The sequence below is a fragment of the Zootoca vivipara genome, chromosome 13, assembly GCF_963506605.1.
Source record: "Zootoca vivipara chromosome 13, rZooViv1.1, whole genome shotgun sequence".
In the NCBI taxonomy this organism is placed as follows: domain Eukaryota; kingdom Metazoa; phylum Chordata; class Lepidosauria; order Squamata; family Lacertidae; genus Zootoca; species Zootoca vivipara.
This window is the reverse complement of record NC_083288.1, coordinates 48,451,349-48,474,602: the sequence shown is the minus strand read 5'-3', so window position 1 is coordinate 48,474,602 and position 23,254 is coordinate 48,451,349. Positions and strand designations below refer to the sequence as shown.

The window sequence follows — 23,254 nt, the reverse complement described above, 5'->3', positions numbered from 1 at the left end:
CTGGCAGATCAATTCAATTGATCAGCCAGATGGGGGAAACTCCACAACAACTGAGCGAGACTAAATGGAAATCAATGGAGATAAAGAGTGGGTTGGGGGGTGGAGGGGGGGGGAAGCCCTCTTCAATAAAAACAAACACAAACACCAGCTATCCCTCTTCATTGCCGGATTCGGTTTTTTCGCCTCCGGTCGTACTGCTGGTTGGTGCAACAAACCTCCCTTCCAGACGCTGCGGTTGATGGACAACCACACTGAGAGCAGCGCAAGAACCACTCCCAGGGAAGCCCTGTCTCCTTTAGCATTCTGTCGGGCGCTGTTACACTATGCAAGGGCAATGAGGCAATGAGTTCCACAGGTCCACAATATGTGACATGTGCCTCTCCCAAGCTGGCGCCCTCCAGATGGAGCTGCTGGAAGTGGCACCCCCAAGCACCTGGGTTGTGGGTGCGCGGCAGCTTGGGCGAGGCCACACTGTGTACACCTCATCCTTCCTTTCTCTCTCCCCTCACCCCCATCTCTCAAACCCGCCCCCTGCCGCTCTCCACTGAATGGCCTTTGAGCTTTGAGTGTGTGAATAAATGTCTTCTCAACGCATTCTCCACTCTTGTGTAACAGGGCAAACGCCTGGCTGTTTCGCAGCCCCTCTGCCCAGGCCCAGCTGCTATTGGCCATAGCTGCCAAGTTATCCCTTTTTTTAAGGGATTTTCCATTATGCTGAATAGGCTTCCTCGCGAGAAAAGAGAAAACTTGGCAGCTATGCTATTGGCTGACCTGCTGTGATGTCACACAAGGCTCCCGAGGGTTCCGACTGCTGCGGGATGTCGAAAGCCATTCCAGGTGTTGGATGGAGTTGGAAGGTTTGGCAGAGGGGGAAGAAAGGAGGGGTGGGTGGGGAAAACGTGGCCCCCCAAATTGTCCTCTCCGTTCAGGTAGCAGAGCCTTCCGCCCAACCCAAGCGTAGCCCCCCCCCGCCCACCCCCCTTTTCTCCAGCCCCAGTCAGTTGCCCTCCTCATCTGTTGCAGCTCTCACTTTCCTCAGTGACCCAGCTCTCACGAGGGCCTCGTAGTGCGCAGGTCTGAATTTATGCAGGTAGACAGACATCTTGCCAGGAATTGGGGTTTTCACATCCAGGCCTGCCAGGGAGGACCAGAAAGAGAGGAGAATGTTAATTCAGCAACAGGGCGAGACGCGGAACGGAATTCCGAACCCATCCAAATGTCCTTGGGATGTAGAGGACTAAGCATCAAGCAGTTTTCGTTTGTATTTCGTATTTTTTAAAAATATATTTTTGGAGGGGTGCTTAAAAAGAGGGAGAAAAGTCTCGTTAATCGGGGCCCCCAAAGTGAGGAGTCCCTTCTCCAGTGTCCTACAGCCACACAAGCAGCATGAAAGCAGGTTTTTTTTTTAGCCCCTGAGGATAGGCTCCTAGGGTCACTCTACAGAAGGTGCACAAGGAGTTGTTCTTTATCCTGTGTGCAAGGTTATAGGATCACAGACTCAGAAGGGACCCCGAGGGATCATCTAGTCCAACCTGAATTGGCAGCTGTCCCATACGGGGATCGAACCTGCAACCGTGGCGCTCTCAGCACCGCGTTCCAACCAACCGAGCTACCTAGGCTGATTCTGTTACGTGCAATGGAACCTCAAGAAAAAACACCCCGGAAGAAAGTTCCAGAGCATTCCAAATCGTCATGCTCGTGCCCAGAAAACAGTAGATTTAGCTTAGAAGGCAGCATGCGGAGATCTACAGCTATTGTTGCGATGCTCCCCCTGAATATAATTACAAGATTATGGTATGATGTCAGAAGAGGTGTGGCTGTGACTTCACACAGGGGACCCTGCATTTCTGAATCTGCCACTACGCTATTTACGAGGTCCTTAGGTGCTTTCAGAAGAGGGAATTGTGAGTGGGGAGAGCACGGCTGTTGTCCTATTTGCGGGCATCAATGGGTGGCATTTGATGGGTCACTGGGAACAGGAAGGTGGCCTAGATCCCCGCTAAGAGGGCACTTCCTGGGACTAAACGGCCAAACTCCTCACCCAGCCGACTTCCCAGCTCCTGTATCCTCTCCAGAGCCTCTGGAACTTCCTGCTCCCGCAAAACCATTGCCTCCACCTCTCCCACGGCATAGCCAAAGTCCATCTCGTCGAGATCCACGGTCAGGTGGAGGCTGGCCAGGCGGTATCTGCACCGCCGGGTGACGAAGCTAGCAAACTCCTGCAGGCCCTGCTGCTCCACCGCTCTGGCCACGTCGCTCTGCCAACTCGCGGCCGGGTCCACGCCCAGCAGGCCACAGAGGCGGGCCACGATGTCTCGGGGGCAGGTCACTTCCTGGTATTGCGTGGCCAGGTGCGTCCTGCCAGCTCCCTCTATTGGCTGAAGCGGGTGCTGCAGGTCGTGGCTCCGGGCTGCGGCTGGTGGTTCCGGAAGGTCCTGCTGGCCCTGGCTAGCGGTGGCGCCTTCTAGTGGCCGCGGCGGGCATTTCAGCTCCCAGCCAGCCCCTTCGCGCTGCCGGAGCCAATGATCTGCTAGCGTGAGGCGCCAGTCTGGCATGTCGTAGTACCGGTCGCGGAAGGAGACACTGCCTTCCGCCAGTGCCCCAAGCGCCGCCAGCTTCTGCATGGCGTCAGGCCCGAAAAGGAACTTCTGCTCCACCTCAATGGAGCCCGAGGCAGAATCTGTGCAAGGGAGCAGGAGTGAATTAATTCTGATGCAGCCTTATATATATATATATATATATATATATATATGCACATAAATATAAAAATCTGATTTTCCCCCACCCCTTTTCCCACACATTCCCCGAAACAATTCTGCATCGGCCCCATCCTGTTCTGAACGCTTAATTTTTGAAATGCTTTTTTAAAGTAGGAGGCAGAAAATAAACCCCAGGCTCAAGATCTTACCTGCCAGCCAGCTACTCCCTTGAGTTAAAATAAATTTCTCGTCGCAGAGATTTGGGGGGGAGAGGGGGGGGAGTCATTGCTTGCCAAGCAAAGGCACTCAGAGAGCCATCTTCTTAATGACCTAAGCCCTGATTGTTACTTGATTATTTTTTCAAACAATGCTGGACTGGTCAAAATCTGCATTATTATATTTATACCCCATTGAGTAGAAATTAGCAGGTGGCTCTTTACCCTGGCCTTTGACACAGAACAGAAATTTTAAGATCTCCTCCTCCCCATTCTTGTGCCAGTACCGTAATTTGTTTTAAGCATCTTTTAATACTATATTTTGTTCAATTTATTGCCTGCCTTTCACCTGAAGCTCCCAGGGTGGGTCACAACAAGGTAATCCCTATGCTGCTGCTTCTCCCCAAGGACCCTCAAGTAGGACTCTTTACATTAAGAAGTTTATATTTCTCAACAATTGTACAGAGCCATAACTATGGGGTCCTAATAAATGTGACATAGGTTAGGGTCCTGCACAGGGCCAAATTCAGGTTTGATGAGGTCCTAAGCTACTGGAGGTAATGGGGCCCTTTATATGTCCAGCTGTGCTTTGACAGCAACAAATTTTCACTGTTTTTTGTGTTGAATATATGCTATACGGTACTGTAATTTATGGACCTAATAGGTCCATACACAACACAAAACACTGTTGCTGTATGTAGGTTTTATTTTATTATTATTATTATCTTATATTTTGGAAATGTACATCCAGTTGTTTTTCCTTTAATTTTTTTTTGTTCCCCAAGAGAGTGCGGCCCTAAACTATAGCTTGTTTATCTTATATGGCACTGGCAGCATGCCTTAATCTGGCCCCGTTTGGGATGGCAGTCAGATTATCCTTCCAAAAAAACAATACCCACTTTGCACCCCGCATTCCCCCTCTCCAATGGCCTCAGCCCCACACCGCCCCCTACCGACGTCCTCCACTGCCAGCCGACTGCACGGCGCGCAGTAGCAGCAGCGCCCCCTGGCGGCGGCGCGTCCCTGCGCGGGGGTTTCCCCTCGGCGCCTCCGACTGACCTTTCCCGGCCCGGGAGTCCGGAGACTCCGCCGCCTCCTCGCCGCCATCGGAGCCCGACGCCATGCCGACGCCCGGCAAAGGGGATCGCCGGCGAGAAGAAGGCACAGGAAGCGAGAAGAAGAACGCACTGCAAAAATAATGCAGAGAAACGAATCAATGCACTTTGCAAACTGGGACTTAAAGGGAGACCAAGCGAAGCATATATTATTTTTTTAAGTTTAAAGCATGCAAAATAATAATAATAGAATAAAAATAAATCACAAATGGAGGAAGAGGAAGAGTGGCAAGGCTGCAGAAGCTAGCTCCTGGTGGAGGCGCAAAGGCGCCTGGGAGTTGTAGTTTCCCCGCCCCTTCCTCCAGGCCAGCGAGCAGGTGTTCGGCTGCTCCTTCCTTCCTTTGCTTTTTTCCCCTCTTTCTCTCTCCGCGCTCTATTTTTTTATTCCTCTCCCCCTGCGCCTGTCTCGCTCCCTCGATCACGGTTGCCACGGCAACAGGAAAGCTGCAATTAAGAACAGCGGGGGGGGGGGCGAGTGCGTTGCCAAAGAGGGAGGGGGCGCACGCTTAACCCCTTCCAAGCAGGGCCCGGGACGCCTGGGTTCCCCAGGAAGGATAATAGGGAAGAGAGGCAACGCTGGGTTCTGTCTGCAGCCCTGGAAGAAATTCCTTGGGTGTTTCTTCTTCTTCTTTTCTCTCCCTTTAATTTCTACTATAATTTATATTCCGTCCTGCCCACTCTCCCCCCCCCATCTGAAATGGAACTCTTCAAAGTAACTAATAATTATTATTCAAACAAGCAAGTTTCGGTGGGGTTTTGTTTTTTAATTGCTCGGTTAGATGAATGGATTGAACAATATTTGCTCAGCTGGGGGGGGGGGGAAGTGTCGCCAACTACAGGCAACAGATTTGAAAAGATTTGTGAGTTTAAAAAAAAAAATATTTGTATTTTCACCTGACTGAAAGACAAGGAGGAGTTTGACATGTAAGCAGGTAATGCTGATTAGAAGCTAAATTTTAGGAGATGAATCCTGACACATTGGAGCAGAAATCCAATTTTTAGAAGCAAATCTACCTGCACTGAGATATTTCCCCACATTTGCACACCTTTCCTATAAAGGGCATGTCTGCGCTTCGTAAAAAGGCTTCCTCACCCAAACCCCATTTTCCCCAAACATCCCAAGGAATCCCAGGCAGGCAGATGAACCACACAGGCAGAAGTAGCCAATGAATCGCTACACAAGAGGGATGGTTTTATTTCCTCTTCACTTCATTGAAACTAGTCAAATAGAATAGCTATGCACAAGCTAAGCTGTCTGGGAGATCCGCCAGGGACCCCAGCTTCTCTTAGGGAAACAGCAGAGATAGAAGGGGGTGCTAAAATTTCACAAAGGCAGGAAAAGATCATAACATAATTCAGAATAACTGCCCAAGGTCGTCCCATGACTAGTGGGGCGCCACAGGGTTCTGTCTTGGGCCCAGTCTTATTCAACATCTTTATCAATGACTTGGATGATGGGCTTGAGGGCATCCTTAGCAAGTTTGCAGATGACACCAAATTGAGAGAGGTGGCTAATACCCTAGAGGACAGGATCACACTTCAAAATGACCTTAACAGATTAGACAACTGGGCCAAAGCAAACAAGATGAATTTTAACAGGGAGAAATGTAAAGTACTACACTTGGGCAAAAAATGATAAAAAAAATTAAAGGCACAAATACAGGATGGGGGACACTTGGCTTGAGAGCAGTACATGTGAAAAGGATCTAGGAGTCTTGGTAGACCACAAACTTGACATGAGTCAACGGTGTGATGCAGCAGCTAAAAAAGCCAATGCAATTGTGGGCTGCATCAATAGTATAGCATCTAGATCAAGGGAAGTAATGTTCTTTAGCCGTTTAGTCGTGTCCGACTCTTCGTGACCCCATGGACCATAGCACGCCAGGCACTCCTGTCTTCCACTGCCTCCCGCAGTTTGGTCAAACTCATGTTCGTAGCTTCGAGAACACTGTCCAACCATCTCTTCCTCTGTCGTCCCCTTCTCCTAGTGCCCTCCATCTTTCCCAACATCAGGGTCTTTCCCAAGGATTCTTCTCTTCTCATGAGGTGGCCAAAGTATTGGAGCCTCAGCTTCAGGCTCTGTCCTTCCAGTGAGCACTCAGGGCTGATTTCCTTCAGAATGGATAGGTTTGATCTTCTTGCAGTCCATGGGACTCTCAAGAGTCTCTTCCAGCACCCTAATTCAAAAGCATCAATTCTTTGGCGATCAGCCTCCTTTATGGTCCAGCTCTCACTTCCATACATCACTACTGGGAAAACCATAGCTTTAACTATATACCACTGTATTCTGCTCTGGTCAGACCTCACCTGGAGTACTGTGTCCAGTTCTGGGCACCACAGTTCAAGAAGGATACTGACAAGCTGGAACGTGTCCAGAGGAGGGCAACCAAAATGGTCAAAGGCCTGGAAACGATGCCTTATGAGGAACGGCTTAGGGAGCTGGGTATGTTTAGTCTGGAGAAGAGAAGGTTAAGGGGTGATATGATAGCCATGTTCAAATATATAAAAGGATGTCATATGTTTTCTGCTGCTCCAGAGAAGCGGACATGGAGCAATGGATTCAAACTACAAGAAAGAAGATTCCACCTAAACATTAGGAAGAACTTCCTGACAGTAAGAGCTGTTCGGCAGTGGAATTTGCTGCCAAGAAGTGTGGTGGAGTCTCCTTCTTTGGAGGTCTTTAAGCAGAGGCTTGACAGCCATATGTCAAGAATGCTTTCCTGCTTGGCAGGGGTTTGGACTGGATGGCCCTTGTGGTCTCTTCCAACTCTATGATTCTATATCTCATTTATTAAAGGGCTTTTGCTATTAGCCTGGTCACTGTCCGTTTATTTCAAGTAAATTTTTCACCTGGGAACAAACCAGAGCCAGCCAATTTTTGCATGATCGAGTCTTTATAAAATTGGCAAGATTTGTATCATTCTTTTTTTTTTAATGGGTTTGTAAGCGACCAACAAGTCTAGTTCAGAATGTACTAATAATTTTAACAAAATTAATGTCTAAGCTTCTAAGCTGTGAGAAGACTCTTTCTTGAACACGGCAATCCCATTAAAGTACATGGCTCCCCCCCCCCCCCCGTTCCCAATAAACCTACCGTAGGAATTGTGATTTGTTATGGGTGCTGGGAATCATAGCTCTGGGAGGGGTGAGCTACAGTTCCCATAATTCTTTGGGGTGGGAATGTCAACTAAAGGTATGAGGTGGGTGTGACTTTAACCAGCTATTCTTTTGGAGATTACCTTAAAGGAGGCATTCTGTGTTTTCTCTTCAGTTGGGACAGCCCCCCCCCTTCTTGTAAAGATGATGAAAACAAAGGAAATCAAGTTCAGGGCTTCAGAAACGCCCAGATGCAAATGTATGCTAATTTAATCGATAACTTATTTGATTAATCGGCTCCAGCTCATATGATTAAGCAATTAAAAACGCCTCTAACTGGGTTGCAGCCTTAAATAATGATGGACGGCAGGAACAAAGCTCTGCGCTTATACGACACAAATTTCTAATGCTTTCTTAAGGAGTTGGGAAGATCACACGAGAGTGCTCTGAGTGGGGGGGTGTCTAAGAGCATGGGTAGGCGAACTAAGGCCCAGGGGCCAGATCCAGCCCAATCACCTTCTCAATCCGGCCCACGGATGGTCCTGAAATCAGTTTGTTTTTACATGAGTAGAATGTGTGCTTTTATTTAAAATGCATCTCTGGGTTATTTGTGGGGCATAGGAATTGATTCACCCCCCCCAAATATAGTCCAGCCCCCACCAGGTCTGAGGGACAGTGGACCAGCCCCCTGCTGAAAATGTTTGCTGGCCCCTGTCTAAGAGCCTAGACATTCCCTGATCCGAATTTCCCCATAAACTTGCTAGGAAAGCTAAGAATTTCTACACCCAGATGGACAACCAGAACCCTGACAGCTTTAGTTAGAAATTGCAGTGGGGGGGCACTTTGGCCTTCCAGATGTTCCCAGACTCCAGAACCCGTTGGTCCCAGCCAGCATGACCAATGGCCAGGGATGCAGCCACCCTGGGGTTAAAAGGAGCTCAGCAGCAAAGCCCAGTCCAGTAAGATGAATGGGGCAGTCACTGTTCCCCACCTCTGGCTATCAGCTTTGTCCTTGTATGTACACAGCAAAACTAATTTGTCGGCTCTCTGGCGCCACCTAATGTTGGCTTTCCTGCCTTCTACCCTACCAGCAATGTCCACCACCTGATCACAGGACCCGAGCTTAGAGCGGTTGCTCGGATGCAAAAGAGGTCTGGTCTCTCAAATCCTTGTGTAGGAGTGGGTGGGTGGGTGACACCTTGGCTCTTGGCATTCTTCTATACACAGTTTAAAGTGGAGAAAGGCCTCTCCTCTTTTGCCCTGGAGACCCCTGGAGAGGGCGGGAATCCCGGACTCAGCGCTGTGGGTGACAGAAGACCCCACCCTGGGGATGGGCAGGCCATGCAAAATCATTGCCCTTTGCAGAATTAGAAGATTATTGACCGGCCTTGCAGAGATGCTGTAAAAGCAATCGCCTTGCTGAGAAATAAAGACAATTATTTATTGGGGTGTACAGTATCTCATCTATAATAATGATGATGGGGTGGGCCGTAGCTCAGTGATAAACCACTTATTATTCACGATGTGACGTCTGAGATTCAGTTCCGGCATTTCCAGCCAAAAGCAATTGGGTGATGCTGAAAGCTCTTCTCGGTCCCAGAGATACTAGGCGAAGTGGATGACTCATTGTGCCTGGTATAAGACATCAGGATAGCAGAAGACGCTGTCAGCTGGACCAGAGCAAAGGTTTCCTCCTTTTGCAGAGACCAACCCAAAGAGCCACAGCGCTCTGATCAAGGCGGGTTGGCGCGACTCCCCTGTGAAGAAAGGTTGCAGCGCCTGCGACTTTTGAGTTTGGAGAAAAAGGCATGTCAGAGGCGACGTGATAGAAGTTTATAAAATTACGCCTTGCCTGGAAAAAGGGGATGGAGAAAAGTTTCTCTCCCTCTCTCACTAGATGCCAGGAAGCTGAATGTTAGAAGATTCAGGACAGGTAAATTAAACTTCTTCACACAGCAGATGGTTAGCCGGTGGAACTCCCTCCCACAGGAGGCAGTGATGGCCAGCGACTTGAATGGTTTCAAAAGAGGATTGGACAAATTCATGGAGGAGGAGAGGGGTGTCGATGTGGCTACTAGCCACAAAGGCTGTGCTCTGGCAACAATACCAGTCACGGGAAACCTCCGAAGGGGAAAGGCATAGCTGCCAAGTTATCCCTTTTTTTAAGGGATTTTCCCTTATGCTGAATAGGCTTCCTCGCGAGAAAAGGGAAAACTTGGCAGCTATGGGGAAAGGACCATTGTACTTTCGGATACTGGCCGGCCAGTGCGGAGAACAGGATGCTGCAGTAGCGGCCTGATCTGACGGGACTCCTCTTCCATTCACTCTGCCCTACATTGGCCTGCCTGACCTACCTCGCAGGGTTGTTGTACGGAACGCAACAAAGCTGCGAAGAAGCCTTGTCCTGGAAAGGCACAAAGGCAATCAGAGCAGCCAGTGAGAGCCGAGCGAGAGGACGATGACGCCGGCGGCTGCTCGAGCCTTGACCTTGCCGGCTCCGGAGGCGGGGGGACTACATTTCCCATGATGCTCGGCTGCACCTGCCGGCTGGCTCCTCCCCTCCCGTGCGTGGCTCTGTGTATATGTGTGTGTGTGTGCTTGCGTGTAGATGTGTGTGTGGCTGCGGGGAGGCGGGGGGCGAGCGCAGGGCTGAATTGATTATTCCATTGTGTTGGAAGGCAGCCGCCAGGTCCGCGGAGCGAGGGAACGAGGCAGGCGGGGAGGCGGACGAGTGTAAATCAATGGGGAAGCCCCGGCGCGGCGAACCCCATCGATTTTTGCCTGCCTGAGCCGGAGCGAGGAGGAGAGGCGCCGAGGAGAGAGCGAGCAAGCAGCTAGCCAAGCCGGCCGGCCAGGCAGCCAGACGGAGCCGCGCTGACAACTGCGCCGAGGGAGAGCCCTGCCTCGCCTGCGCGCCCCCCTTCCCCCGATCCAGCCGTGCCGCCCCCCTCCCCGCCTGCCTGCCTGCCTGCCCGCCACCCCACCCCGGCGGCCGAGAGCGTCAGCGGCGCCTGCTGGTCCCCCTCTCTTCCCGCGGAGGTGTAAGTGGCATCGATTTCCTATCCCTCGCTCCGAGCCAGCGAGCGCGTAAGCGGGGAGAGAGGCGAGCCGAGAAGGCGGGCGGGCGGGAGGATCGGGGAAGGGGAGAAGGCGAAGGAGGAGGAGGAGGAGGAGGAGAAGAGGAGCAGCGGCAGCAGCAGCAGGAGGGAGGAGGAGGAAGCAGCGCGGCGCGCCGGAGCGCCAAAGGGGGCAGCAGCAGCGGCAGAGGCAGCCGCCCGGAGGCGGGGATGGAGAGGGGCTGCCGGGCTGGAGCGCGCCGGGCTGGCCGGCCGGAGGAAGGGAGGAAGGAAGGGCGCCGCCGGGGCTGAGCGAGGCGCAGGGCCGGGCCGGGGAGCGCGGAAGGCGGCGGAGGAGGCGCAGGGCGAGGCGGGCAGGAGGGATGATGGAGAGAAGGAGGGGGGGACGGACGGCGGAACAATGTGCGGGCGGAGAAGGCGGAAGGGAGAGCCGGGTGGGCGAAGCCCCCGGCGGAGGTGGGGAGCGAGGCGGCTCGGGAGCAGGAAGGGGACCCGGGCTGGGGAGAAGAGTTTGGCGCGAGGGGTCCCCGGGATGGAGAGGTAGCCTGGCCGGGGAATGGGACATGTAGGAATGGCAAGCCGGGCAAAGCGGAGGCGCTGGCGGAGAGGTGAGGGGGCTGCCGGCGAGGGGGCCAGTTTCTGAATGTGACAGCGGAATGGGGGGGAGAGAGAGGGGAGGAGGAGGCTGGGCGCGCTCCCGCGTCCCCTTCTTGTTCGGAGTCTTAATCCTGCCTCCTCCCCAATAAAGGGCTCCCTCCCCAACACTGAAGCGATTTGGGGGGGGGCAGTGAGGAAGAAGTGGCATTTTGAAGTGGGGATGGGGATAAAGGGACGGTGTATTTCCTCCCCTCCCCCGCCAAAAAAGCAGGGGTGTGGGGGGGGGATGTCTTCCACCAGCGTTCCCAAATCGCCACCATCTCAGGGCGGGGGAGTTATTAAGAGTCCCCTTTCCTCTTTTGGGACCCCCCCCAACACTTCTTTCCGTTCACCCACCCACCTTCCTTTTCCTCAAGGCCACCTTTTCCTCTCTGTCTGTCTCTCTCTTCCCTTCTTCCTTGCCACACTTTCTTCTCCTCCTCCTCCTCCTACCCATTCCTCTCCCTCTCAAAGGAGACGATTGCATCTCCCCTCCCTCCCTCCCCTGAGCCTTTCATTCATCACACATCCCTTTCTCCGATTATTGTCTTCCTCTCCCTCCTTCTCTCCTTCGCCAGCCTCCCTCCATCCCCTTCCCTTCTACCACCCTCCTTTCTCTGCCATCTCCCGGCTCCTTCCACCTGTCCCATCCAGCGCCATAAAACACCCTTGGGTGCACAGCGACCCCCACCCACCCCGTAGTCGTCCCTCCCTCCCTCTCCTCCTTCCCCTCCATCCTTCTCCCCCTTGCTTGGCCTTCTGACCCCTCGGCTCGGATCCGTCCCTTCTCCCCGTGTCCCTGGCTCAGACCTCTGACAGGAGTGATGGAAGGACCCGCGAAGGCCGCCTGGCAGAGGTGTGCAAGCCGGGAGTGTATTTGGGCAGCTCATATTTTCCAGCCAGCGACAGATTGTCGACACGACGCTCCGTTAGCAACTCATTTAATTGATTTTACAATCTTTCTTCCTTCCCTGCCTCCCTCGCCTCCTGCCTTCGCTCGCTCTGTGTCGCTTAGTGCTACCTCGCTTCCCCCTATCTATCTCTCCTCCCCCCCCCCGCAACTGTCTCTGAATTTTGTCTTTTATGGGATGGGCATTTGAAACAGGAACATAAAGTTAAAAGCAGGATTTATTCGGGCTGCCAATTGTTGGACCAGAACTCCTGGGTTCTCCAGAAGTGGGGGAGCGGGAGTTACAAAGAGCAATAATAGGCGATGTGCCCTTATTTCTCCAAAGGGGTTACCATGGATTAAAATGTCTGGAAGGAACCAGGCCATCTCCCTGCACCCGTCCGCCCCACCTATCAGTTCCAACACATATTTTGCGTGTTTCTGTTCTGTATATGTGCATTTGAGTTCAGGATTTAATGCTGCGATCTCTGATCTGGTTCCCTCCCCCTCTCCATCCCATAAATAGGGGGGGCACTCAGTGGCGAGCAAAATGCACTTTGCCCATGTTCAGAGGCACCCTGGTCTTTGCTTTCAGCAGCAGTGTTCCCTATATGCTGGTCCTGGTGTCTGGTGGCATTAAGGTTGCAATCCTAGCTCCCACTTACCTGGGAATAAGCACCCTTCAATTCAGGAGGAATTACTTCTTCGCAAGACATATGTCAGGGTTGTCCTCGTGGGTTTTCCTCCTCCTATGTTTTCGTGGCTGTTTTGTCGAGCGCTTTTAAGAAAGTGCACAAAAGTGCTTTATGGTTCGTCAGTCCTGCTTGCCCTTATGACATCCCTATGTGATGGGTCACTGCTATTCCCATTTTGTAGATGCGGAGACTGAGGCTTGAGAGAGTGAGTGACTTGCTCAGAGTGACATGAGCTGAGAGGCCGCTTCTTAGGTTCCCCAAGGTCCAAGTTCGCCAGAAATTAATTTGCAGTGCGTCTTTGTGGTCCAGTGTGATTTTAAAACCAAGTCTCTTGATTCGAATGCTCCAGGCAGATTTTAAATTCTAGTTACTGTAAGTCTTGGGACGGGAGCAAGATGTGTAAATATATATGTGTGTTTGTGTGTTTTGGTTTTGTTGAGATTATATGGATCTTGCCGCTTTATTGACAAGCATTTTTCAGAGTTGGATTTTGTAAGTGACATTTGCACATGTTTGGAATCCAAAAAGGGTTTTGAAATGTTTGCCAAGTTTTCTAAACGGTGTGAAATTTCATTTCCGCTCTCGATTCATGCCTCCCCACCACCACCTCGGGCTATGCTCCCTGATTTCTGAAAGTCATTCCAGGGATTTCAGCTGTTGTGATACTGGCATGTTGGACGCACAGATAGGCAGGACTCAATGGGGTTGTGCTTTGGGAAAGAAATCTGTGCTGAGGTGTGTATGTGTGTGTGTATAGGTGTGTATATTATATTAACACACACACCAAGCCCCCCGGGGCAGGAGTCCTTGCAGCTTCTTGCCGTGTGGATCCCTCCTCCCACTTTGTGTCCCTGGTTCTGTGTTTGAAACATGACTCGTTCAGGATCATCACCTGCCCACAAGCCCTTCTGAGTTTTATTTCTTTCATTTGCAAGAGCACAATTTGCATACGTTCCACAGCGGCATGCCAGGGTGGGGTTAGAGGTGACCACGACTGCCGGGGGAACGGCAGGCAACGCACACCGCAAAATTAAAAAAAAGATAAAACAAAATACTGTAAAGCCATTCGGCTCGCGCTGCCAAGCCCTTTCAAAGCCGCAACCCGAGAAAAAAACGATTCCCTTCCTCCCAACCCGCAAAAAAATGGAAAACACAGCCAAGCCACACTTCGGTCTGGCAAACTGTGTGCGAGTCCCCCCCCCCTTGCCCCCGCTGAGGAAACAGCGAACAGGTTGTGCAAAAGCTGGCCTGTGTCAGAAACGGTTTGCTTCGAATGTCAGGGCTCAAGTGTGCTGCCATTTGTAATTGATAGTGGGCTTCTGTTTTGCGTTTACAATGGACTTAAAAAAAACCCACTTCTTACAACAAGCCTGCGAGGCGGGCCCCTCACATTCCTGCTTTTCATTTGAGGTCTCTGGGCAGGGCTGAGGCCTGGAACCTGGCCTCTCGCTTCCCCCTTTTCGCTGCCTTGGCTCTCCAAAGCTTCTCAAAGCCCCATCTCAGTTCCTAAAAGACTTGTGGGCTGGCTCAAGCCGTCTGGCAGAGGGCAGAGTGTTGGTTCTCCACACACCCTTATCTTCCCTCATCTCTCGCCCCCAAAGATTTCCCAGAGGGTTTGGCCTACATTTCGGCAAGCTAATAAACAAAACGAGGCACTCTGCATGTGGCCAGAGGCTCTCTCTCTCTCTCTTGTAAAAAATAAATAAATCATTACATGCTCCATTGAAGGATTCGTTCTGAGGCTGACTCGGATGAAGCCCCAGGAATGGTTAAAATCCCACACTAGTCAATAAATCAATCCCATGCAGACACCACACAAACTACCAGCGAGGCCGACTCTGTCACACAGTGCATAATTAACTGACGGAAGCTCGTCGCTTGCGGTGCAGTGCACGGTCGCAGGCTCCGATTCCTTTAAAAGGGGATTAGACTAATTCACAGGGGAGAGGGCGTGTGGTTTCTTCTTGCCACCCCAGCTGAATTGAACCTCCATGTATAGAGGCAGCCTACCTAGGAATTACCAGAATCTGGGGTCAAACAATGCGAGAAGGTTGGTGCTGTCGTGCCTGGGAATCCCCCGTTACCCGGCTGCTCAGATTAGATGGCCGTTTGGTTCCAGGGAAATGACACCTCGAGTGCCTCTGTAGAACCAAATAGTTGCGCCGGGTTTGCGCGCAGCGAGCATGCACCTCACCCCACAAAATGGCAGCGCAGCGAGCCTCCAGCTAAATGGAAGGAACAGGCAGAGCTCGGTTCTGCCATTAAAGATCTGGTGCTAGAACCAATTGCCCAGGCCGCTGCACGTTGCATGAAATCTGGAGCTGGGGGTCATGTCACTAGCCCTCAAGAGCCAACAGGATCAGATAGTTCAAAAGCACACAATACACGTTATTCTTTTATAAAAGATGCCGTTGGCGCCTTTAGACACCTGCGAGGGGGATGTGGAAGAGGAGACGAAAAGTAGGAGTTAATCAAGGACACATCGTGGGCATGCATCTAGATCTTGGTAATCTCTGCAATCTCTCTTTCCCCCCAGAGAATCCTGGGAACCGTTTTTTTGTTCAGGGTGCTGGGAATTGTAGTTCTGGGAGAGGAAAACTACAGTTGCCAGGATTCATTGCAAGACCTCATGTGCTTTAAACCAGGCATAGGCAAACTTGGTCCTCCAGATGTTTTGGGACTACAACTCCCATCATCCCCAGCTAACAGGACCAGTGGTCAGGGATGATGGGAGTTGTAGTCCCAAAACATCTGGAGGGCCGAGTTTGCCTATGCCTGCTTTAAACAAATGTTGGCCTTGGATCATGTATGCAGCATTAGTGCACATGGCAGCCAGCCGCACCATGCACATGCTCAGAGTTTGTCTTGTGAGATTGTTTCACCGCGATTATTAAATTTTTTTTTTTTGCAACTCCACCCATGGTTGCAGTAGCATAGATGGGCTGTAGGTAGGTAGAAGGAAGTGTAGTCCCCTGGGCATAGAGACTTGAATTTCCATGGCTCTGTGGCCTAAGTCTAGTCACTCATCCTTCAGAACAGTTTCCCTCACCCTTAGGATACGATTCCGGTAATGCACACTTTCCCCCTCAGCTGTACAATCTGCCAGGGCCACTCAGTTCTTAGGAGGGCATCTCGACTCAAACCACAAGCCTCAAATTCCTCCAGCGCCCAGCTTAACATTGAGGTAAACATTCCGCCGAATTGTACCAAAACAGTCTTGCGGCTAGTTCAGCATGCATATAAGTTGTAGTGCAATGTGTGACGACTCTCTTTCAAAAATCGCAAGCCAAGTTGCTAGTCCTTATTGATCCGAAACCCGGCTTCTTTAATGATTGTATCGGAAGTTGGAAGGGGACGCCTGCCTGAAATGGCTTTCTAGTGTGGGGTGTCCAGCGTCACCCTTGGGCTTTGCTAGCAGGAATAAGCTATGCAAATATATGCCAATGGATGTGTGACTTATGATGTGGAGCTCAGAAAAGGTTCCTTTTAGCGCCACGTTAAGTTTTGCTTTAAACAGTAGTGGAAGTCTGATATTTTGCCTACCCTGTACAGTTCTAGCTTTGGGTACCTGCTGTTACTGGGCTATAGGTCAGGTGTTGTTGCTGCTGCCAATTTCCAGGCAGGTGCTCACGATGCGAGGAAGCGGTGTCCCTGCATGTCCCACAATCCTCTGCGACGCAGCAAAGCACTCTGGGAGATGGACTCTTGCTTCTGCAGGGATCCGGCCGTCCGTGCTGGAAGCTGCAGGGAACGTGGACTCGCACTCGTGACTCTTGGCGCAAGAAGTCCCTTGACATCGTGCCACCCTAGGGGTCTGCCTCGTCTTACCTGTGCTCTCGTTCTAGCCTGTCCACACCTGCGCAGCCCCAGGGCAGGCCTCTGCAATGTGTAGGGGGAAAGCTCTCTCAGGTTACACTGCTCTTTTAAAGGGGTTTCTGCATAATGTGGTTTTGAGGACGTGTTCTCGTGGGGCGGGGTGCGGGAAGGAGCAGAAAGGGAAGTCTGCCCACACCTGGCCACTGCCCCAGGGGAGGCTGGGATAGCTCAGTCCTCCCAAGGCAGACACGTAAAAGCTTGCAAGCAACTCTTTCATTCCGAGTGCTATATATTCGTTGCATGGCGCCACCAAGGCACGCGAGGGGTGCCAAACCTCTGGCCCCGGGTCCTGAATGTGGCCCTCCAAGCTTAAAGCAATGTATTCCATTTGTTGCTCCACCCACTTTTGCCCTGGCCCCGCCCACCGCTGGCATCTGGGGCCCCCAGGGAAGACAGTCCCCAGAAGGGAATGTGGCCCTCAGGCGAAAAACAGTTTCCCAGCTCTAATGCAGGGGAACAGAACCAGAGGGAGGGAAGAGATGGTCCCTGCCCGGGAGGAGCTTACAAAACATGAAGATGTGCATTTAAAAAAACTTCTCCTCCAGGAAGTGCTTCAGGATAGGTAGAGCATGAAGCTAGCTCAGCACCACCCCCTCCCATGTCTCTCTTTCTCCCCTCTTTCTGGAGATGATGGGATCCCAGGCCCACACTGCATCCCCACTGCCATAATTTCCTTGTGATGTTGTGCAATTGTCTTTGAAGACCCGGATGCCCTTGGAGAGAGAGAGAGGACACATGAATGTGCTCACAAGCACATTTCCCTGCCTCTCGCACTCAACACACACTGAAATGAGATTTCACAAGCATGTAAAAACTCAGCAAAATCTCGCGATTCAAATGCACCCACTTTAAAAAAAACACAACTTGGAACATTTTTCAAAGGGCAGTAGTTCAACTTTAATATTTTTATTTGAAAACAAACCTACAACCTCCAAAAGCCAACCACGAAACCTTTACATCTTATTGAATTCTTGAGGCAGCCGTGATCAACTCATCTTGATCGTATTTACACTTTTGACTTTTCTCTCCCCCCCCCTGGCCCCTCCCCTTCGCCCAACTGGATCCCTAATCAGAAAGAATCTCATTTGGGTTTTGGGATTGAAAGAAACCCACATTGTGAAACTTTTGAGACACACATATAACACACCAATTGGCCCCCAGGCCTGATGCACATTTGTGCAAGTTGGGGTTTTGATGGGACAGCTAACCTAATTCTATCATCCTGACTCTCAGATTAATTTATGCACCAGTCATTGCTGAAAAGCATATATTTGCATACACCAATTTAGAAGGGGTGTGCGTGGGCGCCTTTCAGCTGCCCCCTCCTCCTCCTCCGTCCCCCCCCTTCCCAGATTGGAGAGTGCCAAAAAAGAAAACACACACACAAAACAACCCAGGGTGCCTCTTGCTAAACATTGTATGCAAATCACATACAAATGAAGCCCTAAGTGCGTTGCAGGATTAAACAAAAGCAGGGAGAGGAGGCACATTAGTCTGTATATTTGCACAGCGCCCCCCCTCTCCCCTTTTGCCCTTTACAGGAAAGAGAGTCGGTGGGGGGAATCAGGCTCCCCCCCCACCTTTTTACAAAAGCAGCTCCCCTCCAGACCACGCTGGAAATCTGTACCAACCGTAACCTTCTCTTCACCCCCCCCCCACCGCACCCTCCTTTTCTTCCTTTCCTCTCCTGGATGTTAACACGACTCTCATCAACCAGTTTAGCAAATATTTGATGATGGGGAGCTGGAGAAGAGAAGAGGAAGGGGGGGCGCGCGGCAGATTTGATAAGAGGAAGGCGCTGGGGGGAATTATTTGGGGGGGGGGGCGGTTTACAGATTGGGGCTTGAAGGGCATTAGCCCAAGCTTTGGTGGGGGGGGGGTGGAGAGGGAGGGAGGGAGGGAGGGGAGAGGAGATCCGCCAGCGCCTCCCCTCCCCGCTGCGCAGGGTAATTTAAAGCGCTGCCTGTCACTGTGCTTCTCGTTTTATTGACTCTGGCTGCCTCCCCTGTCACCCCTAGACATTAATCTCCCCGTTAATCGCCCTGCGCGGAGCCCCTCCCCCCTATGCGCCCGCAGATCCCCTCCCGCCTCTTCTATGGGGGAGAGAGACCCCCCCCAACAACCCCCTCTCCGCCTCCTCTTCTTCCCCCTTTCATTTTTTCCATGGCCTGCCTTGCCTTCTCCTAATATATACGGTATGGATGCAAACATCATCAGCCCCCCCCCCCCAATATCCCCTTTCTCCTCCATGAATTTATTCTTCATTGGGTGTTCATCCCTCTTTCCCTCTTTCTTCCCCCTCCATCTCTGCACTTTCTCTTTCTCTCTCTCTATCCCACCCCCACCCCCCAAGCCAAATCCTTCCCCATCCCCTCCCTCTCCCTGGGTCCCTGTCGGCCCTTTTCATCTCCTCCATTTCTCTCTCTCTCTCTCTCTCTCTCTCTCTCTCTCTCTCTCTCTCTCTCTCTCTCTCTCTCTCTCTCTCTCTCTCTCTCTCTCTGCTGCCTTCTTCTCTCCTCTCCCTCCCTCACCTGTCACGCTTTGTCCTTTGCATTCCCTCCACTTCATCATGCCGGGGTTGACCCCCCCCCAAAAAAACACCCTTCCACTATCTCTCCCCCCTCCTCCAATCTCACTTTGGCCGTGGCCTCTGTTACCTGGATGCAAGACCCACTGACCCAAGGAAATACATTCCTTCTTAGGATTGGGGCCTGCACCTCTCTCTATACTGGGCATTTTCCTTCTCCGTTCTGCCTCCTCCAATCCCCCCCCCCTATTCACTCCCATTCTCTCTCTCTCCCTTTCTCATTCCTATTCCATTCTCTACATCACGCCTCCTGCAATCTCATATCTCATTTTTCTTCCTCCTTTTTTCTTCCTTTCTTCCCATTCTCTCTCTCTCTCTCTCTTTCATCCCTCCTTTTCTCTCTCTGTTCTCTCCCCCCCCCACACAATGCAATCCCCAACCAACCAACCAACTCACCCCCCCTCCCCACCAAACGCCTTTGTGTCTCTGGCTCCCTCATAATAAATATGCAGCAGCCGCCTAATTATGTCTCCCGCCTCCTTTTCTCCTTAATGAGACAATTTGCATTGACTAACCACCCTCTGAAGGGGGAGGGGGAAGAGAAAAGGCATGGGGGGGGAGAGAGAGAAGAGAGGAAGGGCGCAAGAAAGCACATTTCCTCTCTTTCGACCCCCCTCCCTCACCACCAATCCTCCCTTCCTCCATTACAAGCAGAGGAATGAACAGAAAATATTAAAAAGTTAACAGGGTGTCTATACTCCTGGGACACAAAGATAATAATGTTAAAGGGCTGAGGTGGGCGGACGAACGGGGGGGGGGGGAAGGCTTGTGTGTGGAGGACAGACAGGAGGTAGAAGAGGAGAAGCTGGTTGTGTGGCAACCGGGGAGGCAGATGTGGGCACATGCAAAAGGCCTTGGGTTCAGGTAGGGCAAAACATGGCTCCGGCCCAAAACCTTGCCAAGCTGCTGCCAGCCAGAGTGGACAATATTGAGCTTGATGGACTAGGAGTGTCCCCACGCGAAGGGATTTTGGGGGTGGGCGTGTGTTGGGTTGTGCGGCTGGTTCTTTGCCCCCCCAACTCTGTTTCCACGCCACGTCGAAACCGGTTTGAAGCCTGTTTGGTTGCCATGGCTCCCACTACTGATACGGAGGGTGATATTTGTGGTGGGCGGGCGGGGGTGTGTGTGAAGGAATATCTCCTCTCCTTGCCCGCGCCCCTCAAATTATCTTCAACTCCCAGCATCCTCTGGGGGAGGTCATGCCAGCCCACACATAATTTGGCTGGGGCTGCCGACCCGTGAAAAGTCAAATGAGGGGGGGGGTTAGGGATTATCAAGAGGGAATATTCCAAGTTTCATTTCCCTGAGGGGCACACCCCCCCCCCAATTTACAGCGACCCACAATTATTTATAAAAATCATTCATATAACAGCCTCTCAGGGGGGTATATAGCAAACATTTAAAAAAACAAAACCCACAACCATGGCAAATGTTGGGATCGTCTCGTAGTCTAGTTCTGGCCCCTCTGAGGTTGAGTCAGAACTCTAATAATCCCTAACCATTGCTCATGCTGGCTGGGGCATGCAAAAGTTGGGTGTGCGACATCACTCAGAGGCACACATGTTCCCCCACCTCTGATCTTGGTTCGCTTGGATTCACTATTGGGGGGGGGGGAGCTGTGAAACTCTTGCGTGGAAACTCTCCTGCCTTGTCATGGTTGGGTGGCAGAACGTTCGCTTAAGGGAGATTTTAGAGCTGGCTAAATGGATGAGTCATGTCGGTTTTTTGGCCAAAGGGTTGGCAGGACAGGTATGTCAAGTTCACAGGAGTTGGCAGGGCTGAGGTTCACGGCAAACAGGAACGGCTTTTACACAGAAAGCCCCACCGATCTGTGGAACGCTATGCTGCAGGATATCGCGGTTGCAGCGGCCGTTTTCTGCCTCCACCAAAGGAATGGCAAATCTGCGAAGGACGGGTTGGCTGTTGACACCTGCTAAGTCCTAACTCCTGGAAGAGCCTCTGTGCTCCCAAGTGTGGGCCCTTGCCCCTCTGAGCTATAGAATCATAGTTTGGAAGGGTGGCGGACATTTGAGCTAGTAGAACCTTTCTGGGAAGGGAAATTTGCTGAAATAAGTAACATTACAAGTCAGCGCGTTCCGTGTAATCTGTGTTGCGGTTTATTAACAATTTTTAAAGAAGACCAGCTTGCTTTATTCTGTAAGGTGGGGGTGGGGGCAGAGAGAAAGAGATAAGTGGATTGACAAGTACAGTAGACAAGTGGGTGGTATCTAGGCTTGAAGTGTTGCGACTGAAGGAAATGGAAACAAAAATCTTCTCCCAAGATCCTGCATTCAGAAAACAGCATTTGTTTGTTCGTTTCAGCTTTTGGCTGAAGAAGTTTTTACGCCTCTGGTTTTTTGACTGCTGCCCAGAATATATTAGAATGTCACGTCGAATTGCTTTTTGGGGGAGAAACTGAAATGAGGATATTGGCAATGTGTGATGGAGGAAGGTGCTTAAAATGTACAGCAAACGGCACTCGTGTTAAGTGAGTAGACCTGTGGATGGACTTGGGGCGAGGGTGGAGTTCGAGTGCTGCGGTTTGCCCTTCCTGACAGGCTCTGGGCCCACACCTGCGCATGCTGCCGTCTGGCCTGGGGAGATTTGTAGATAGGTGTGCGTACGTGTGCCCTTAATTTCAAATTTAAAGCTTTTCTTGAAAGCCCGCCCTCTCTAGGGGACCCAGGTGGCGCTGTGGGTTAAACCACTGAGCCTAGGGCTTGCTGATCAGAAGGTCAGCGGTTCAAATCCCTGTGACGGGGTGAGCTCCCGTTGCTTGGTCCCAGCTCCTGCCAACCTAGCAGTTCGAAAGCACGTCAAAATGCAAGTAGATAAATAGGAACCGCTATAGCGGGAAGGTAAACGGCGTTTCCGTGTGCCGCTCTGGTTCGCCAGAAGCGGCTTTGTCATGCTGGCCACATGACCTGGAAGCTATACGCCAGCTCCCTCGGCCAATAATGCAAGATGAGCGCGGAACCCCAGAGTTGGTCACGACTGGACCTAATGGTCAGGGGTCCCTTTACCTTTACCTCTCAGCAGTGAGGAACTGGGAAGGGTGGGGTATAAATAATAATAATAATAATAATAATAATAATAATAATAATAATAATAATTCAGATGCAGCGCTCTGCATACAGTGTTAGAAACTGAGATATGGAAGCTAGGAGCTAAATGGCGCCTTAAACCCAGGTTATGGACGCAACAACGGAATGTCTAGGTGTGCTTTTTTTTAATAACAAGAATACAATGCTGAAAATGAACGACTTGCACCTAAAATATTAGGTGCAGTTTTCACGTGATCTAGTCCTCCCCCTGCCCACCCACCCCTAATATTCTTAAGGGGGGGGGTGTCTCTTCTCCAGTCTTCAGAGAGTGGCTGGAAGTGGGGAGGCAGAAAAAGGTCCTCCTTTCCTTCCACTCTGCAGTTTTCATCTGAAATCTTAGGCGCGGTACTGCAACCAGAGCTCAGAAGCTAATGAGATTCCCCGTCGCAAAATGCGCCTAGAACAACGGGACTTTCAAGCACTAGTTACCGGCTGACCTGAGTTGCCAGGGAGGTGGAAGGATGAGGCGTTCATCTGAATGTGGGAGGAAATGGAAACTGCAAGTGGGGCTGGGCAGTTGCCAGGAGAACCTATTCGTGGCTCTGATGGGTCGAGCAGAGAATGTGGGGATGGGTGCATTTGCCTAGTGCTTGTGGGCTGCAGAATGGAAGGATTTCTGTTTTTCCTTGCCCCCCCTCCCCCACTTTTATCAGCTGCTGGCATGCTAAGCTATTCATTTGCATTGCAAATCCTTCCCCAGCCCAGATCGAGAAGAGGCACCTTTTGCCCTTTCCAGTAGCCGGGCTGTTTGCCCAGAGTCCTCATGTTTTCGCAATTGCCCTTCCAGGAGTCCCTGACCCACACACACACACCTCCACCCTGCCATGACCAGCTCTCCTCTCCCCATATTGGGAGCTGATTTAACAGGAGAACGGACATAGCTAGACAACATGCAGCTTGAATAAGTAAAGTTCCCATTGAATATTTCTGGCCTTTCTTGAAGCTGGGACCTTTTGCACATAAAAGAAGGCACTGCGTATATCCCTGAGCTAGGAGTATAAGAACTACCTTATATCTCAATAAGCCTACCCCTGGCCTGCAATGGCTCTCCACGAAAAGAGTATTTCCTGTCCTCTGCTGATCCTTCCAAACTGGAGGGGCCCTGAAATTGAACCTGGGGCCTTCTACAAGCATAGCATGTGCTCCACCACGGAGCACATAGAGTTTGATCCCGTAGAGTTTGATTGGCAGTGACCCCAAGACATCCCATGATATTACAGTCACCAGCGAGAGAGCAGTATGTGCGAATGCTCCCCCAGAGTACT

At 51.4% G+C, this 23,254-nt stretch overlaps 3 protein-coding genes across 4 annotated transcripts in view; 2 read left to right on the top strand and 1 right to left on the bottom strand.

Moving 5' to 3' along the window:
- The window catches only part of LOC118095902 (myosin-7), a 373,415-nt gene that overhangs the window by 239,808 nt on the left and 110,353 nt on the right, over nucleotides 1–23,254 (top strand). The window lies entirely within an intron of this gene.
- Nucleotides 856–4,288, bottom strand: THTPA (thiamine triphosphatase). The gene is made up of 4 exons (XM_035135802.2): nucleotides 4,236–4,288; nucleotides 3,974–4,101; nucleotides 2,042–2,680; nucleotides 856–1,134 (listed from the first exon to the last, which is right to left on the bottom strand). The coding sequence occupies exons 2-4, from the start codon at nucleotides 4,035–4,037 to the stop codon at nucleotides 998–1,000; spliced, it is 840 nt and encodes a 279-aa protein (XP_034991693.2). The 5' UTR covers nucleotides 4,038–4,101; nucleotides 4,236–4,288; the 3' UTR covers nucleotides 856–997.
- The window catches only part of ZFHX2 (zinc finger homeobox 2), a 31,933-nt gene continuing 18,429 nt past the window's right edge, over nucleotides 9,751–23,254 (top strand). For both annotated transcript variants that reach the window (XM_060281851.1, XM_060281848.1), the window contains exon 1: nucleotides 9,751–10,166. The gene's annotated coding sequence lies outside the window, so the exon portion shown is untranslated. The remainder of the gene's footprint in view (nucleotides 10,167–23,254) is intronic.